The sequence below is a fragment of the Cervus canadensis genome, chromosome 9 (assembly GCF_019320065.1).
Source record: "Cervus canadensis isolate Bull #8, Minnesota chromosome 9, ASM1932006v1, whole genome shotgun sequence".
Lineage (NCBI taxonomy): Eukaryota > Metazoa > Chordata > Mammalia > Artiodactyla > Cervidae > Cervus > Cervus canadensis.
This window is the reverse complement of record NC_057394.1, coordinates 77,755,103-77,775,079: the sequence shown is the minus strand read 5'-3', so window position 1 is coordinate 77,775,079 and position 19,977 is coordinate 77,755,103. Positions and strand designations below refer to the sequence as shown.

Sequence of the window (19,977 nt, the reverse complement as noted above, 5' to 3'; positions counted from 1 at the left end):
TGGGTCTCCCCTACAGCCTCAGCCTCCTCCACACCCACCTTCTATGCAGTGACCCCCAGGCTTCACCCTGTGAAAGAACGCCCTCAGGGGCTTGTTTCCCAGGCAGATGCCCTCCTCCTCCTGCAGAAGACTGATTCGGTATCAATGCCTGCTGGACAAATTAGATTTGCTCAGGAAGACACAGCCATAAAGACAGATGCTGGGGCAAAGGGACTCTTGTCTGGAGGAAGGAGTGAATGGAGCTTCTTTATATTCTGAGATCCAATGAGATGTGACAGAAAGACCTCATTTCACATGATTAAACCTATGCAGGGTCCTGGTGGGGGCACACAAAGACAAGTTAAAGATTTTCTCTAAGTTCTACTCAAACTTCGGGAAATGGTTGAGTCAGTCCTAAATTACAGTACTTGAGGAAGTCTTCCCAGCATCTCAGCCCTAGACTGGACTCTCCTCCCATAAATTCAGGTTTATCCTCAACAGAGATTTTCATTCAGTGTGGTAGAATCGCTGGAATGCTTGCTTGTCCACCTCTCTATTAGACAGTAAGTTGAGGCTAGTGGTAAAGAACCTGCCTGCCAATGCAGGAGACATAAGAGACGAGGGTTCGATCCCTGTGTCCGGAAGATCCCCTGGAGAAGGAAATGGCAACCCACTCCAGTATTCTTGCCTGGAGAATCCCATGGACAGAGGAGCCTGGTGGGCTACAGTCCACAGGGTTTCAAAGAGTCGGATTCGACTGAAAGACACGCACAGGCTAGCCAAGGGCAGGGCTTATGTTTATTCATCCTACTTTTCTCAGAATTTAGCTCTTTGCCTGTCCCCTAGTAGATGTTTTGGAAATAGTTGTACAATTAAACTGAATGGGAAAGCCCTCCTTTCATGCCTTGTACAAAACGAGCCACACCTAACTCTCAAATATCTCCAGATTGAACACACGGAAGTGTTCCAGGACTCGAGGGGCTCAGCCTCTGGGGAGGCAGGGGAGGAGAGGACCCCTGGTTTCCTTCGGCTCCCCACCCTCACCCCCGCTCTGGACACACCCCCGTGGTCTGCCGTGCCAGAGAAGCAAGCAGAACGAAGTGATGAAATCCACAGGGGATTCACGAAGCCACTGTGGGAAAATGACACGATGACCAGTGGGAGTTCCACATGGAAGGGAATCCAGGCGAAGGAAAGGCTGAGCAGGGGAGATTCACGGAATAACCTAGAAGGGAAAAAACAGAAAGCAAGGATAGGAGACGGTGATTGGCATCTGACTCCTGCTTGGGGGCGGGGCATAGGAGTAGGGATCAGAGATCCGGCGCTGCCCCACGACCCAGGGCCCCAGGTGGGGAGCCGGGGAAAGGGATACATGCCTCGCTTCAACCCGTGCGCGGAGGTGTGGTGCCTTGGGCGAGCTGCGCGCCCTGGCTCCCACCTCGGGCCTGACCCAGCACCCTCGATGGACGCTTCCCTCCGTCCTGGCACTGTCCCCGGGCCAGTGTCCCCTGGCAGTGTGTGTCCCAACCCCCACGGTGTCCAGGCAGGGGCGGGCCCAGCCCCAGGCGTGGAGCGGCGGACCCCAGGGAGATGAGTAAACCCTTGGCCGCGAGCGGGCGCGGCCGGGCGGGAGCGTGCCAAGTCCTGGGATGCTGTAACGCGCCCGCCCGGAGCGTCTGGGGTCGTGCCCGAGGGCCGGGAGGGGCTCGGCGCGGGATAAAAGGGCCGCGCGGCGCCGGGGCCGTTTTCTCCGCGCGGTGGCCGCAGCTTTGCGCTCCTCGCCGGTGGGGACCTGAGCGGCGTCCAGGGGTCCCGGGCGGACCGAGTCGGGGCGCCGGCGCCTCCCCGCGGGCCATCAACAGCGAAGCCCGGCCATGGCGGGGCTGGAGAGCGCGCCCGCGGCCAGGCCGAGCCTGACGTCCATCTCGTCGGGGGAGCTGCGCAGCCTGTGGACGTGCGACTGCGAGCTGGCCCTGCTGCCCCTGGGCCAGCTGCTGCGGCTGCAGCCCGGCGCGTTCCAGCTGCGCGGCGACCAGCTCGTGGTGCCCGCGCCCGCGGAGCCCGCCGCCACGCGCGGGGGCTTCAACGTCTTCGGAGACGGGTTCGTGCGCCTCGACGGGCAGCTCTACAGCCTGAGCAGCTACATGAAGAGGTGGGTGGCCTCGCCGCGCACCCCGGCCCGCCGCCTGGTTCCCGCCGAGGCCTCCACGCTGCCCACCCCCATCCCCATGCCTCACTTCCAGAGATCCAGCCTGGAACCCCCACCTCCCATCACACTTCTAGATTTTTCTTATTGCTAACATCACCCAGAGGTGCGGAGCTCCCCCTGCCCTGGCTTTTTCTGCCCTTTGCACCGACATTTCACAGCTGTCCAAGCCGCCCGTGAGGGTGGTGGGGGGTGGGCAGGGAGGGGAGCGCGGAACTGGCTGATGATTCTTATTTTCTGGCTCCTTAACCGGGTCAAATGAGTTCAAACTAGGGGCACACCCTTGCTAAGCGGAGACTCACACCCTGGCTTTAGCCTGGGGGGAGGAGGGGCGGGGAGAGGTTCTTTTCTGTGCTATCAGCTAGAGAGGAGACCCGGTGAGAGCAAGCAGAAGTTTACAGTTCCCCATCTTTAGCCTCACTGCCTTTTCAAAAAAAAAAAAAAAATTAATAAATCGTGTCTGAGAAAGAACCAAAGCCCTTGAAGTCCAACCCTGGGGCCCTGTGGGCTGTCGAGTGGGCAGTTGGCTGTGGAGTGGGCAGTTCCGTTCTGGGAGGATGAGTACAGTGAGTGTGGCTTCCAGGAGCAGAGCTGGGGCCAAAACAACTTGATGGAGGGTCACGGAATGTTTAAGTGCGGTGGAAAAATACCTGAAGCCCTTCCTAGGGGACTTGAAGGCAGCAGGATTGAAGCCCATCTGAGGCGGGCTTTGGGAGGGCAAAGGAGGAGGGAGCTTCACCCTGGGTTCTGCTGGGGTCTCTTGCTTCCAGAGGTCACCCGGTGCCTCCAGAGGTCACCTGCGGGGTGGGGAGCTTGCGTTTGTGCTGTGGAGCTGGGTATCAGGAAGCGGGACAGGTTGATTCTGAGATGAGGGAGCAGACAGCTATTAAGCTAGAAAGCCTTTGCTCCAGGGAGAGACAGCAGCCCTGGGCACCCTATGGGTGGAATAAAGTCAAGAGGGGCAAGCAAACCAAAGGAGATATTTAAAATGCCTTCTTCAAAGATGCTGGGGAACACCTTGCTTTTCCACTCAAAAGATAGTGAGGGCTTTCACTGAGCGCCTGATACAGGATTCCCCAGCAAAAATCTCTCCCTTTCTGAGTGAATTGAAAATTCCAAGCCATAAGCAGGGGATGGTGGTAGGAACTGAGCTAGAAATCAGATTTGCAGAGATTTTAAAAAGAAGATAAGCATTGTATTTGAGAACAGAGTATGAAAAATAAAAATGTCCAGAGTTAATTGAAGCTGCAGGTTAGGTCTTAGGTAGTGCTGGCTCCCCTGATCTCAGCCAACAGCGCTGCAAAACTTGAACTGGTTTTGAAGTCTGGTTGTTAAACTCTTGCTTTGAACACCTCCTCCATAAGGGAAAATTAAACAGCAGTGGTTCCCCCAGCAGTTTGGAGTCCAGAATAAACAATAACAAGGTGACAGAGACCAGGGTGCAAAGAAGAATCAGCAAATACAAGGTTCTTATGGGCTAAGCAATAGTGTGAGGGCTTTTGTACCTGGGAATGGCAAGGTGCACCTGAGAATAATTCGAGAGGTGGAACAACCTGCCTTCCTCCTGGGGGACAGACTGTGGCAGGTGGGTGTGCAGTCCTCTTTCAGGACTGGAAGGGAACCTGGTCTGAACAGAGGGAGCCTTCTAGAAAGAAGGGGAAGACAGTTGTGGATGGCAGTGAGAGGTTTACCCCTCACGGATCAGGAGTGAGAGGCACAGTCAAAATTCAGGTATCTGAAGTTGCTGCTTCTCAAACTGGCACAGATTTACCAGTTGTCTTTGGTTTGAAGATAGATGCAGCTTCCTGTCTCAAAATAGTTGCTCTTGAGCTATCCTTCACTTCTTCCTTTCTTCCTTCCTTCCTTCGGTGATTTCTAGCCAACTTAACTGACGAGGAATTTGCATGATTTACTCTTTCCCAGTAAGTTCTGGCACACTTCGAAAGATCCCAGATTCAAGCTCAGAATTCCCGCCCATGTTACAAATGAAATTTGCTCAGGGTACCAGGTGTAAATTACCATTAACTATCACACACACATACACACACCTTTCCCTTTTTTCTTGTAACGCAGCCTGTTAGTGGGATGTAATGGCCAACATTTGACAAAGAGGAGCTCTAACCCCTTGTTTTCAGCCGTCCTCTAGCATGTAAGAGGCTGCTTGGAAAAAAAGCAAATACATTTTTCTTTAATGTTTACCTGAGTCTCAGCATTGATGCAAAGTATTTCACAGCTATTGTCTCACAGAAGCTGGCAAAGTTGGTGCCATTGTTTGTTTCCCATTTTTACAGATGAGAAAATTAGGACTCAGAGAGATTAAGCAATTTCCCCGGGTGAGATGCCGGTGAACTGCAGGGTCAGGGCCTCTCTGCAGAGTTGTCTAACTACAGCCCAGGCTGTCAGCTAGCTGCTTCCAACCTGGAATAATTCTGGCTTCCTCTAGGACACAGCGGCACGCTCATAGATTTCCTGAACCTCAAATAAATGACTGGGATTACATCAGCCAGTACATATATAATCAGCCTAAGAGAGAAAGTAAGTCCAGTGGTTTGAAGGAAGTCACTGGAAGTAGCACTGTGACCTGCTTCTGCTCAGATCTGAGCATCTCTTAGCTGGGTGATGGTCTCAGCCCCTTGAGGTGAGCCTCCTGGGGCAGGAAGTGCAGGGGAGGCGGGGAGGAGACGCATGGGGGTAAAGACTCAGGGGAGGATGCGTCAGGGTTGGATCATACTTAGATTGTCACTGGGAGAGCGTCAGCTCCGTCCGCGGTGGGTGGGAGGTGCCTGGGCCCTGTCTGCGACCCGGTCCCACTTCTCAGAAGCATCTCCACATGGAGCCTGGCCACCCTTACTGTTGTGCTCAGTGGACTTCTTACACAACCAATCCTCTGCTCTGGCCCTAGGTCTGAGCCTTGGATTTAATGACCTGCCCAGGATAGCAGCCCCTTAAACAGAATGCATAGTGGTATTGATGAAGTAATAACCTCTCCTGTGCTGAACTATGACTTTTATGGAATTCAGTTCAGTGTAAGTGTGGACACCTGATACAAAGAGCTCACTCACTGGAAAAGACCCTGATGCTGGGAAGGATTGAAGGCAGGAGGAGAAGGGGTTGATAGAGGACGAGATGGTTGGATGGCATCACTGACTCAGTGGATGTGAGTTTGAACAAACTCTAGGAGACAGTGAAGGACAGGGAAGCCTGGCGTGCTGCAGCCCATGGTGTCACAAAGAGTCAGACACAACTGAACGGCTGAACAACAACAAAGTGTGGACAAACATGAGCGCTGAGACCAGGCCGCCTTGGTTTGTACCCTAGTCCCACTGCTTACTAGCTGAGTGACTGGGGAAAGCTACTTCATCTCTGTGACTCAGTCTCCTCAGCTGTAAACTGGGAATAATAATGCCAACAACTTTATAAGTTGTTCAGAATTAAAATCTGTTAAGTCCTCAAGATAGTCAGTGGCACATCTTCATCACAGGACCAATGTCAGCTTATGTTCTCATCAAGCAGCCCCAACACCAAATGCTTCACATGCTATTTAACCTTTCAGCCTCCTCATGGGGCACCTCTTGTCAGCCAGATTTTATAGGTGAGAATATGCACCTCAACAAGGTTAAAATACTTGCTGAAGTCACAGAGGTGGAAATCAAACCCAGATGGGGTGATTCAAAAGCCATGAGCCACAGAACTTCCCTGGTGGTCCAGTAACTAAGACTCTGAGCTCCCAATGCAGGGGGCCTGGGTTCAATCCCTGGTTAGGGAATTAGATCCCATGTGCCTCAACTAAGAGTATGCATGCTGCAATACTTTTTAAGACCAGGTGCAATTTAAAAAAAAAAACCCACAAGCCATTGATGCTTTCTTCCTCGGGAGCTTGGCTTTGTCCTTCCAGCCACACTCCAGTCCTTGCAAACACACACCTGCAGGCCTGGATTCAGCTACCCACAGTCCCCAAGGCTTAGCTAAGCCATGATTCCCTGCCCCCACCCGGGCCCCCGTCTCCTCCTTCTGCCCACCCATTGGCAGTCTATTTGGCCTGACAGAACAACCCTTCTGCTACACCTGACTCAGCTCAGTAAATGGTTCTAACTCCAGGCCTCTTGGCTTTGCTTCTTCCTATTTACATTGCCAGGACATAGCCCTGTGGACACAAGGAAGCCGAGCACTGTGCATTCCTCTGGTCTGTGTGTGTTTGAATGATTAACTAGTTTGTAAGCCTCTGAGTAACAGGGATTGTGTCCTAGGCCAGTGCTCCTCAAACTTTTAATAAGCTTACAAGTCTCCTGAGGAGCTTGTTAAAACACAGATTTCAGATCAGATACAACTGAAGAGGGACCCAGAATTTTTCAGTTTTACAAGCTCCCCTGTGATGTCAGTGCTGTAAGTCCAATAATCAGACTATAAGCAATGAGGTCTTAGTTGTGAATCCTTTCATATTGAAATGGTATGTTTTCTTAGCCCTCTTCTAAGGGCTTCTGTATGCTTCTAGAAAGCAAGACTATTTTCTTCGTTAGGTCCCCAGTGCCAAGCACATAGTAGGTGCTTTGTTGTTCAGTAACCAAGTTGTGTCCGACTCCCGTGGACTGCAGTACACCAGGCTTCACTGTCCCTCACCGTCTCCTGGAGTTTGCTCAAACTCATGTTCATTGGATTGGTGATGCCATCCAACCATCTCATCCTCTGTTGCCCTCTTCTCCTTCTGCTGTCAATCTTCCCCAGCATCAGGATCTTTTCCAGTGAGTTAGCTCTTTGCATCAGGTGGCCAAAGTATTGGAGCTTCAGCCTCAGGATCAGTCCTTCCAAAGAGTGTTCAGGGTTGATTTCCTTTAAGACTGACTGGTTTAATCTCCTTGCGATCCAAGGGACTCTGAAGAGTCTTCTCCAACACCACAGTTCGGAAGCATCAATTCTTTGGCACTCTGCCTTCTTTACTGTCCAGTTCTCACATCTGTACATGACTACTGGGAAGACCATAGCCTTGACTATAGGGACCTTTGTTGTCAAAGTGATGTCTTTGCTTTTTAACACACTGTCTAGGTTTGTCCTTATATTTGCTTAGTCAATGTTTATTGCAGAAATGAATGACTGAACATGCATATCAATGATTAGAGCCACAGACATTAGAATGATGAATCTGAAATTTGTGTTTATTTCACAAGAGTCGGACAGAAGAAGAAGGTGAGATGATGAACCAAAGGAACTGTTTTGAGTGTGTAGGGGAGGTTTTGCATAAAACTAACAAGTTGATACTGGAAAGAATGTCCTTGTAAGCTTTTGCTTAGTAAATTCTTAGCAAAGAACTGTGGAAGCTATTAGCAATTTCTGGGCCTTTTACACAAGGACTATCCAATATATTCCTCTTTTTCTCTATTCCTCCCTACATATTTTAGAAATGAACACACTCACAGATGTGAGCCATGTGTTTCAATTTCTATTTGCCTTTGAGTATTAAATTGTCAGTTGTTATTTAGTTGCTAAGTTGTGTCCAAATCCTTGTGACCCCATGGACTGTAGCTCACCAGGCTCCTCTGTCCATGGGATTCACCAGGCAAGAACACTGGAGTGGTTTGCCGTTTTCTTTTCCAGTGGATCTTCCCAACCCAAGTCTCCTACATTAACAGGCGGATTCTTTACTGCTGAGCCATGAGGGAAGCCAGTTTAAATTGTCAGGGGCCAGGAAAATTTGGAGTGACTTTTGAATCATTCCAAGATGATGTAAAATCTGAAGGAAACTGGAGAAGAATAGGTATCTTTGGGGTGGGGAATCTTTCAGCTACTCCTAATTTGCTAGAAGCAAAAATTCAATACTCTTTCTTGGTTCTTTCAGATACTGCCTTCATTAAATTGTTCCCTTTAACATTCCAAACTAAAAAGATGAGGAAAGAAATTGGATTGAGGGAGGAGAAATTCTTACTCATTTATTTTTCAGATACTTATATAGTCCTCTTTTCCTGGTAACACGAATGAACACAGCCCTGGCTGTGTGTCAGAAGCTTACAGAATTTCACCCACGGGCCAGCAGAGTTGGCCAGAATTGAAGACACTAATAATGTTTGTTGAGCATCTACTATGAGCCCACATCTGTATGTCTATGTTATGGGCACATTACATCATCAAATGGAAGGTGATTCTGTTATATCCCTTTTATTGATGAGGGGACTGGATCAGAGGGGTTAAGTAACTCACTTAAGGTCAAGATGAACTGTGCCTCTGGGACTGAGTTCACACAGCCAGTCAATCAGGATGCAAATTAAATCTTCTTATTTTGAATCACTATGCTTTCCACTGGGGCTTCCCTCATAGCTCAGTTGGTAAAGAATTTGCCTGCAATGCAGGAAACCTGGGTTGGGAGGATCCCCTGGAGAAGGAAATGGCAACCCACTCGAGGAGTATTGCCTAGAGAACCCATGGACAGAGGAGCCTGGCGGGCTGCAGCCCACAGGATCGCAAGAGTCGGACACGACTTAGTGACTAAACCACCATGCTTTCGCATCACAGTGTTCTGCCTTTCAATCCCTTGATGAAAGCCAGGTGTAGAAAGTTCCGACCTAGGAGCATTCTGGGGCCAGAATAAAAGCACTGAAGAAATCAGAGTTTAAAGCAGCTCTCAAAAAAAAAAAAATAAAGCTCTCTTCAACTGTTTGCTTCTCTTCCCTAGGGATAACTTCAGCAAATATAATAAATATCCAGGACACAGGAGCAATATCTGCATTAGCAGTTCAGAAATATGCATAATGAAAGATGAGATAGCTAGTCTCATCAGACTAAGGTAGTCTAGTCAGGCTCATCTTAAAACTGGCAGTTGAATGTCAGGTACTTGAAGACCTGTGAGGTTTAACAATTAGGTCCTCAGTCTTTTTTGTATCTTAGTGACTTGCATATCCAAATTTTGTCCCAGCGGGCCCCTGAAGGGCAGTGTCTGTGCATCTGTCTGAATTCAAAAGGGATGTTCCCATTTATTTATTCCACTGTGATTCTGAAGTGTTTAACAATTGGACCATATCTGGGAGGTTGGGAATGGATGAATGTAAGGGGATATTTCTTCTTTGCGACCTGGTTTCAACAGAGCGTTAAGCAGGGATCTTGCCACAATCTTGTCTGTAAATTCTGTTATCAGAGCTCTCGCATGAGCAGCATTTTCTCACATCTGTGGTACAGTGATAACTGGCACTGCTCTGTGATGCTGTTGACAACCCGGGTAAGATCCTAAAAGTGCCTCTAAATCATCAAAGGAAGATTAAATGATGTCGAGCGTCATCCTATTATTCAGGATATCTTATTAAATTCAGGCTCCAGAAGAAGTGACTCATGTTTAGGTTATGCATTTAACTCAACATGTGACTCTCCAGAAGACCCCACCCTCCCCTCCCTCCTCCAAGTCCCTCGTCTTTGATCAGGGCTAGTAGCATTCAGAAAAAGCCTCTTCTGCGGAATTCTGGGGGAAACCAATTATTTTCCCAGCCAGTGATTGTTTCCAAGTTGAGATTTTTATCTTTTCTCTGCCAGCGATACCTCCAATGAGACATCAATCGATTTTGTAGGCAGAGGCAAGTCATTTGGGTAGTCCAAACTGCAGGCTTTCTGAATGTATTACAGACATGCACACACGCCCTAGAGAGTGACTGTAAGACCGTGGCTGTTGAGAGCAGAGGAATCACCTTGAGGGAAATATTAAGTGTTTAAGTGACCATGAATTCACTCCACGGTAATCAAGGTGGGGAGAGTGTGAAAATTGCTTTGGATGGATCACAGGTGGTACTCCCGGCCCAGCATCATGCATGTGTCTCTCTGACATTTACACCAATCAGACTTGGGTCTTTGCTTCTTCTGCTATAAGCTCTTCCTCCTCTTTCTCCTTCTGCCCTGTCTCACACCCCCTGAAATCACAGACCTCACCAGCTGGCCTCTCCTCATCTGCTTCCCTGGTCACTCCCACCTGCCTGTGTTCGGTCCTTGGCAGCCGAATAGATGGATGGCAGAGGGGGTGGGGAGCATGGGGGGACCCCTGTACTGCTGCCTGAGACCCCACCCCCACTTCCTGGGCCCTGAGCGCCTCAGCTGCATGAGGCACAGGTCAGCACCCAGGCTTAGTGGATGAGTGAATGAGAGTGAAGGAGCCCAGCAAAGGGCCATTCCCTTCCTCCTTCCTTCTCCTTTGCTTCCTTTCTCCAGGATCTTTTGGCAGTTGGTCAGCTGGGACAAAGAACGGTGACACTGCCCTTCAGGGGCCCGCTCAGCCCATGCTCACTCCACCCTGTTCTGCCGAGGAAGGGTCGGGGTGGGGGAGGCGCGGAGGAAGGGCCATGCAGATCCCAGTCTGCATCTGTGTTATCTCACCTAGTCCATTCCGTGGCTCCCCCCTTCTCCACCCCAACCCTCCTCTCCCCAACTCCTGCCCCCTCGCACCCACACCCCTGAACAGGGACACCGGCCCCCCCTCTCGTTGCCTGGATGCACCAGCCTGTGTCCCCCTCACCCATTGCGGGAGCAGCCCCGTAATCACCACCCCCCCTCCCCCCATGCCCAGGGTTGGGAGGTGGAGGCCGCATTAAAAGCCTGGTGAAATAGAAGGCAGGAAGCGTTTCAGGTGCTCCACTGGGGGTCAGGTTTTAAAAGCTCTCAATATCAGATCTGACAATCCCAGAAAAAAAACATGATGACACAGATTTCTAAGAGACGGAGCTGGAGGCAGATGAGCGGAAGCTGTGTTTTCCTGACTCGGGGGTAGAGAAATTCTCCCACTGCTCTTGACCCAGTCTTCTGTCTAGGTCTCCAGCTCCGGCCTCTCTAAGCGGGTTGATGAAGGAGGCTGCGGATTGTGTGGCTAGAGCCCCCCAGCTGCAGGCGGTCCCCAAGGCTGTGATTTTTCAAGTCAGGTTCTAGAAGGACCACAAGCCAGAAATGCAAGAGTGGTCTCTGCCTGAGACTAGAAGCCAACACAGAGCGCTATGACAAAAGCCCCCCATTCACCCCATGCAGACCTCACAGTGATGCCCATCAGTGGGGAGGCCGCTCTGTCTTGAAGAGGGCCCGGGGCAGACGCATCCTCCAGCCTGCTGGGTACCTCTCAGCCCACCTGTGTCCAAGCTGCTTCTGAACTTGGGTTTGGTTAGAAAATTAGCCATCTTCTTGAAAGAAGCCAATTTGCATCTGTCTTCTTTTAAATCAACAATGTAGGTAGAGACACAGAAAGGCGGCTTGGAAAATGTATAGAGTAGGGAGAGGAAACTGACATGCTGGAAGGCACAGTCAAAAAGCAAAAAGATCTTCCTGGGCTGGAATAATGAACTAAGGCCAAGGAAGCTAAGTTGAATAGGGCCCTGGGCAGAAATCCTACATTAGTTTTTTAAAACTGTACAAGCTCACAATTGGGGGAGATGTGAAGTAGTTCATGTGAATATTGCATCTCTGGAGGGGGCTGGGTTTATCTCAGGATTAGAAAAGGGAAGAGAGGAAGAGAAGGAAAATTTCAGATCCATCTGTCAGGATGACTACACTGGAGAAGACCTTGAGAAGTCTACTTACTAAGTATAATTCATTCTCAATCCAGGGATACATAGTGCTCTGGTAGCGCTATCTTGGGGGCTTCCCGGATAGCTAGTGGTAAAGAATCCAATTGCCAGTGCAAGAGATGAGGGTTTGATCCTTGGATCAGGAAGATACCCTGGAGAAGGGCATGGCAACCCACTCCAGTATTTTTGCCTGGAAAATCCCATGGACAGAGGAGCCTGGTGGGCTACAGTCCATGGGGTCACAGAGAGTCAGACACAACTGAGTGTGTGCACGCACACACACACACACACACACACACGCACACACTGCTATCTTACAGCCCAAACAGATGGTAGTGGTCATCATCTGGTAAAGGCTGCCCCTGAGAGCTGAGTGCTGGTGCCAGGCACCCCCAGGCCCAGGCCACCTTTTGGTGGCATGTTGATCTGTCAGTCAACCAGGGGAGGGGGAATTACTTATTTGATACAAGATCTGGCTGCCTCCCGACGAATACACTTTAGAGGACTTCCCTAGGAGAGTCTGTGGATGTAGCAGGCGTGTGTCCAGTACATGCCTGTCCTGACTTCAGTGGGAGGCTACACAGCATTTGTAATCCTCTCTGCTTTTTTCACAGATATGTGGAACTGACAAACTACTGCGATTATAAAGACTACAGGGAAACTATATTGAGCAAACCAATGCTCTTCTTTGTTCATGTACAGACGAAAAAGGACTCCTCGAAAGGTAGGTGTATAAAGTTTGGGTTTGGTTCTGCCTTTCTGGGCTGTGGCCTGTGGCCTGTTGATGAGGCAGAAATTGGACGTGGAGAAAGCAGAGAGGGTGTCAGCTTGTGCTAGGCTGGAAGCTTCATGGGTTAGGCCATCAGCAGAGGCCTGCAGAGCAAACCTGTAAATGACCCTGCGGCAGAAGTCATCTGCCTCTGAGTTTTCTTTCATACTTCCTGTCTTGGCAGGAAGTGATCTCTGAGCCTGCAGGGGTTGCAAAAATGACTAGAGTGATGATGATGATGATATATCATACTGTCTACCCCGTATCAAACACTCCTGTGAGGAATGAGCTAATGTCAATAATTGAGCAACAACCCTGTGGGGCATGTCATCCAAAGGAGAACGTTTTTGGCCTGAAAACAGGAACTGTAATAATTATGCTGGGACAGAGGTATAAACTAGAACTGACTCAGGCATAACTAGGATGTCTGGTCATTCTGCCTACGTGGTACTTATACCATCCCCATTTTACAGATGAGATAGTGATAGTGAAATTTGCTCAGTCATGTCCAACTCTGCGACTCCATGGACTATACAGTCTATGGAATTCTCCAGGATAGAATGCTGGAGTGGGCAGCCTTTCCCTTCTCCAGGGGATCTTCCCAACCCAGGGACTGAGCCCAGGTCTTCCACATTGCAGGTGGATTCTTACAGATGAGAATCCTAGTTTTCTCTCTCTCTCTCTCACAGATGAGACAACTGGGATAAAGAAAATAAATGGTATTTGCAAAGCTTGGTCTGGACACCAAGTGGGGAAAGGGAGGGTGCCGTGAATTGGGAGATTGGGATGGACATATATACACTATTGATATTATGTGTAAAATAGATAACCAATGAGAACCTACTGCATAGCTCAGGGAATTCTACTCAGTGCTCTGTGGTGGCCTAAATGGGAAGGAAATCCAAAAAAGAGGGGAGAGGTATATACGCATAGTTGACTGACTTTGCTGTACAATGGAAATTAACATAACACTATTAAGCAATTATTCTTCAATAAAAATTAATTTTAAAGGAAAAAAAATGCTTGTAGATGCTTTCATGTTTCATGCTGTGGCCTTCAAATTTCAAAGATATTTCTTTATTGTTTCTTCCAGGAAATCAAACTGATAGCAACTAAATTAACTCAAATTCCAGTATGAAAATATCTCCATTTGCCCATCTTCCTCCTGCTCAAAGTGATATGTAGAGAGTCACGAGCATAAGTTCTATGATAGCGTTAGAATTTCTTAAACTTACTTCTAAAATGTTCTTAAAAATGTGTCCAAGAGAGTAAGAATGGGCCTACAAATTCCAAAGAGACTTCCTCAAACACTCCCATCCTCATTCAGATTCATCGAGCCGATTCTCTGCTCATTTTGTTCAGAGTCATTCAGATCCCCTGCTCACTTCATAATTCAAAGTCAAGATGCCCTTCTCGGCAGGAGGGCTGGGAACAGATCACAGTGTAACAAGGAATGCTTGTTAGCGCATCTGAGCCCTTGATGTCGTTTGGCTTGCTGGTACCAGAAAGCCAGCAATTCTCTATGAAGTAGGTCTAGGTCACAAGAGCACCCTTGTTTTTGACTTGTGCTTCCTCATTTCTAGAAAGGACATATGCATTTCTTGTGAACACAAGGCATCCCAAGATAAGAAGACAAATAGAGCAGGGGATGGACATGGTCATTTCCTCAGTGATTGGAGAAAGCTACCGGCTGCAGGTGAGTTGGCCTGTGTTAGTCCAGGGCTGCCAACACACGGAAGAGGATCTGGGCATTTCAGGCCAGGATGGAGTCCCTAGAGCTTAACTCTCACTTAACTGAATCCAGGCTGACATTTTCTATTGCTGCATTATCACTACCAATCACTGTGAACCAATAAAGTGAACTTGGTTTCTAGCAACTTCTGAGAAAAAGGTCTTTACCTTGAACTTGATGGAACTTGATGCAAAGGCAAAGATTTGTTTGTTTTCAGATGAAGGCAACTATTTAAAATTATGTCAGAGAAATAAAGGGTGTGATATTTTGGACATTTGGACAGCTGTTAATTCTATAATTGTGTGGTAATGTATGTCTATAATATAATGTTATCGTCATGTCCATGTAATTAATTAAATGCTTCTTTCTCTTTCAGTTTGATTTTCAAGAGGCAGTAAAGAATTTTTTCCCTCCAGGAAACAAGGTTGTTAACGGAGAAGATTTGAGCTTTGCGTATGAATTCAAAGCCGATGCATTGTTCGATTTCTTCTATTGGTTTGGGCTCAGCAATTCCACTGTAAAAGTGAATGGAAAAGTTCTAAATTTGTCAAGTACAAGCCCAGAAAAGAAGGAGACCATTAAATTATTTCTGGAAAAAATGAGTGAACCTTTAATCCGAAGGAGCAGTTTTTCTGATCGAAAATTCAGTGTAACTTCTAGAGGTATGTTAAAAACTCTCAAGTAGGGGCTTCCCTGGTGGTCCAGTGGTTAAGATTCTGCACTTCCACTGCAGGGAGTGAGGTTCAGTCCCTGATCAGGGGACTAAGATCCCACATGCCGCGTGGAGGGGCCAGAAAATTTTTAAAAATGAAAAAATAAATATGACCTTTAAAAAAAGTTCTCAAGTACCCCCAGAACAATAGTTACAGGGTAGAATAATATCACAGAAGAAAAGAATCAATTAATGGAAAAGGAAAGGCCTCTTGATAAAGGGGAAATATAATATCACATTTTTCAGAAAGTAAGACGTGAAAAACATTTACTACCAAAAGGAAATATAGTAAACTAACACAACACTGTAAATCAACTGCACTCCAGTAAAATTTTTAAAAAAGAATATAGTGACTTTTCCTTTTAGGCTCCTCAAGGTTTTCTCTCAGTGGTTTCACTGTGCGGCACACTCAGAAAATAATTTTAAAATATGTTATTAACATAGATACATGTTAATGCTCATTGAAGTACTTTTAACAATAATTTAACAAAGAAGAATGATGCTTTCCTGATGTGCATATTCAGGGCAGCAGAATGTTAGGGAAATGTGTTGGTTAGGGGAGGAAGACATGTGGTCAAGATATCCATCTTTAAAAATGTTTGAGGGCTTCCCTGGTGGCTGAGTGGTAAAGAATCTGCCTGCCAATGCAGGAGGCACAGGCTCCATTCCTGGCCTGGGAGGATCCCACATGCCTCAGAACAACTAAGCCCTTGCGCCACAGTTATTGAACCTGTGCTCTGCAACAAGAGAAACCACTACAATCAGAAGCCCTCCCATCATAACTAGAGAGTAGGCTGCACTCGCCACAACTAGAGAAAGGCCCACGCAGCGACAAAGACAGCACAGTCAGAAAATAAATAAAATCAATAAAATTATAAAAAGTATATTTGGAAGGTTCTCCAGGGTTTCTAAGACCACTAAAGAATAACTCTTGAGAATTCTTCACTTAACAAACTGCAGGTCATATCTGGTGCATTCTGGAGTTTCTATGCAGTAGCTCCTCCCCAGGATTTGGGAAGACTTTTCAGGTGGTGTGGCTCAGACAGTGACACCAGTCAAGTCTTGTCTGGATTTGTCTTCTGCTGAGCCTGCCCTCTGTCCCAGGCTAGTCTGTGCTGAAAGGCAACTTCCTTGAACCAGGACTCTTGCAGCTAATTGCAAACAAAGAAAAACACTCAAAGAAGCCAAAAAATCCACCAGTCTCTATGAACCTGCACTTTAAAAAAAATTTTTTTTAAATACAGATGCTTCACTAATTGTTTTTAATAACAGTTGCTTTCTTCCAGTGTTTATAGCAAAAATGCTTATAGTGTCTATTAATTGTTTAGTTATGTCTGACTCTTTGCAACCCCAAAGACTGTAGCCTGCCAGGCTCCTTTGTCTGTGGAATTCTCCAGGCAAGAATACTGGAGTGGGTTGCCATTCCCTTCTCCAGGATCTTCCGACCCAGGGATCAAACCCAGGTCTCTTGCTTTGCAGGTGGATTGTGTACCATTTGAGCCACCAGGAAAGCTTACTCCCGATTATTTCTTAGCCTGGAAGCAGCTTCCCTCTGTGTGTCTCTCCCTCCCTCCTGCCTTCCCTCCTCCTCCCCCCTCCCCCTCCATGTTGCTTTATGTTGTCTGTCTGGGTGTTCCTTACAAAGATGCCTTTATGTTCTGTTCCATCGCAGCCATGTGTGGTGGTGGGAAGAGGGGGAGGTTTATATGCTTACCCTTTTGGGGGAAGATTACTTTGCCTGGCTGTGCCCAAACCAGATGTCCGGTCCTTCCTTGGACACCCTCCAGCCTCACCCACTGGCCAGGGCAGCCTGGGCAGGCTTTCTCTGTTTCACCATCGCTCACTCTCTGTCCTGCAGGCTGCCTGGGCGTCCACTGGTTATCCCGGGGATACCGAGGGATGTGTGAAGTTGGGCAGTGTTTCCTTGCAAGTTTACTCTGAGCCAGCCCTGGGGCCCCCTTCCACTCCAGAGCAGGGGAAGGAAGATTCCTCAAGGCTCATCTGAGCCATAATTATGCACCTCAGGTGGTCTAGCCACAACACATCAATGGCCAGGCAGGCATCTCCACTGACTCTGCCCTGGTGATCAGTTAGAGTCTCCTTCTCAGAAACTGACCTTTGTCCTTGGCGTCTGGTCCCCACCTGTGGGCCTTCTGTCATTAAGTGAGGAACGGTGCCTGCATGCCCATTCCATGGAGAGGCAAGTGACCATTGCGTCATCTTGGTGAACAGCAAGTAGCATATTTCTGTCTTTTGAGATTTTCTGGGGAAGCCAGGATTCTCTGTTCACATTGAAATGGTTACGTTGGATGTTGTGTGGGTTTTAAGTACTGTTGGGTTTTGGCTTTGGTTTTCCAGAGATGGTAATAATGCAGGCCCTTTTAACTTTTTTTTCAGGTTCAATAGATGAAGTTTTTAACTGCAATCTGTCACCCAGATCATCTCTGATGGAGCCTCTTGTGGTGGAATTGCCATTTCCATGTGTTCTGGAATCTGAGGAGACACCAAACCCATTTATCTGATTGGGTTGGATGTTCCACAGTTCCTCCTACACCCCAGGCCTGTGCCAGCATCGAGGGCTAAGGGGACGTGAGAGAGGGGGGAGGCAGGTACCTCCAGACCCTCTCCTCTGACAGGGCCCCCTTCCTTGCATTTCCAAGGATGATGCCTTGGCAGCCTGATGCAGCTGACTTCAGGATGGGAGGCTTTGGCCCCACGACTGGGAGGTTCCTCTCCTTTGAATGCTTCTGCAAAGAGCCAGAGGGAAGCAGCAGGCATCATACCCTGGCATACCCTGGCACCTCCTACCCTGGCATCCTGGGAGCTTCCCAGGCGGAGCCATCTTACCCAAGTTTTGCCCCAAGATGCTTCCTATTTCCAGATTTGGCCCTCTGCTTGGGGACATCCCTGTCTGAACCTAAACCCAGCAAGTATGAAGTTAGGAGTGCCATTGTCTTGCAAACCGGGCTGAGCAAAAAAGTCCAGGACCTCTTTCTCCAGAAGTCAAGTCGGTTTTTCATCCTGCTGGTAGGATGAAACCTTAGGACAAACATCGGAGGTGAGGCTGGATGGAGGACTGGCCAGGATGGTACGATTGTAACCCTGCCCCCCGCTGCCTGAAATCTGAACTCCCTTGGCCTCCCTCTTAACAAAGTGGCCTGTGTATAAAGAGGCCAGGTGATGCGATACCAAACGTGACAGGAGAAGGATAATGTATGCGGCCGTGTCCTCTCTATTAAAAGCACATAATGTCAGTTGGGTATTTTATAAGCTTTTAGCAATCCTAACACTAAAAGCAAAATAGAAGAAAGCTATGCATTACCATAATACATTGTAGTCACATCAATACATTTTTCATTTCATAGCTACAGTGGCGTTCTTCAAAAAGAAAAAAAAAATCATCCTATCTACATATAAAAATCTGCATGAATGAATTGCTACATAGGCTTCTAATGAGAAAGATTTATGGGTCCCGAGTATAATTTTCTTATCCTTTTAAAGAATGTTCCTGTATGATACGTTTTGATAGCACCACCGATTGTCCTTTCATTTGTATTTGAAATGGTATGTGCCATATTTGTGCAATTAAATTTTTCTTTAACATTCAACATAGAACTGATTAAATTTGTGACCAATATGCGTGACCATTCCATCATGCTATGCAGGTGGTATGTTGGCCTTGTAAGTTACTTACAGTAACAATTGTGGTTTTATAGCTACTTTCTCAGGAAGAGCCTTTTGGGGGACTTCCCCAGTGGTCCAGTGGTTAAGATTATGTGCTTCCAATGCAGGGGGCGCAGGTTTGATCTCTGGTCAGGGAACAAGGATCACACATACTGCAGGGCACACCCAAAAATAAATAAACAAAAATTTTTTTTAAAAAGAGCCTTTTTTGAATAACAAGTCTATGAAGTATTTGGATGAAAAAAGTGATGCTGAGGTTTCAGAAAAGGGGAATCTTCCTTAATGACAGAAAATGGTAAATGTTTATTATTCAAATGCAGTGCAAAATGAAGAGTATTAACAATCAAATAAGTTTTATACCAGAGCACACAAATCTTAGGTGGATATCCAATAGTATATGCTTCCTAAAGGGAATAGAAACTCTATTCACAAAAATTGACGAAGTCCATTTTTTTTTGAAAAGCCATCAGTCATCACTCCAGGAATGGACTAAAGATCTAAAAGTTTTCTTTTATCATTAAAATTTTTTTATCAGTTGACTCGGAACCAAGTGCATCCACTCATTCGATATGCACTTAGCAAAGTTTTGTCCACTGCCTCTAAGGAAATGTGTGTGTGTGGTTAGTTGTTCAGTCATGTCTGACTCTTTGAAACCCCATGGACTTAGCCCGCCAGGCTCCTCTGTCCATGGAGTTCTCCAGGCAAGAATACTGGAGGGGGTTGCCATGCCCTCCTCAAGGGGATCTTCCCATCCTAGGAATTGAACCCAGGTCTCCTGCACTATATGTGGATTCTTTGCCGTCTGAGCCACCAGCGAAGCCGAGGGCTGTTGAGTAATGGTGCCTGAAACATGGCCCTTGCTTTCAAGGCGCATGCAGTCTTGTAACAGACAGGTGCTCAGCTAGTATGAACAATAATATCAGTGCTCAGGGACAGATTCAAAAATGAAAGCATCTAAAATGCTTATGATCCAGTTTTGATGATAAAATTAATGACATGTAAGTGTAAAATTTAGTTTTAAGATAAATACGTAATGATTCGTTTATCCAAGTGACAGATTACAGAAGCTCTCAGTGAAAGAGTCACCTTGGAAGCTATTAATTTGTTCCAAAAGAATGCAAATCCAGACATTATCTACAGAAGGAGGGGGTTTTTTCTCTTATTACCTCATGGTTAGAGTTTGAATTTTGGCCAAAGGATAACACTGCCTAACTCGATTGCCTACCTTAATTATCAGCTCAAACGTCTTCTGTTTCAAGTACTCAGTCTATCTTCAAAGAGCAAAGTTATACCTGTATTTAAGAAATTCAAAAGAATGTGCATCAGTTTCTGAACAGAGCTTCTAACACATTTCAAAGATGCTTTAAGCAATAGCAGTGT

The 19,977-nt window shown here is 47.3% G+C and overlaps 1 protein-coding gene across 1 annotated transcript; it reads left to right on the top strand.

The window, feature by feature from the left end:
* Nucleotides 1-1,339: 1,339 nt before the first annotated feature.
* Nucleotides 1,340-18,521, top strand: MEDAG (mesenteric estrogen dependent adipogenesis). Its single transcript, XM_043478079.1, has 5 exons — nucleotides 1,340-2,131; nucleotides 12,315-12,424; nucleotides 14,053-14,165; nucleotides 14,578-14,863; nucleotides 17,311-18,521. The coding sequence occupies exons 1-5, from the start codon at nucleotides 1,854-1,856 to the stop codon at nucleotides 17,433-17,435; spliced, it is 912 nt and encodes a 303-aa protein (XP_043334014.1). The 5' UTR covers nucleotides 1,340-1,853; the 3' UTR covers nucleotides 17,436-18,521.
* Nucleotides 18,522-19,977: the final 1,456 nt, after the last annotated feature.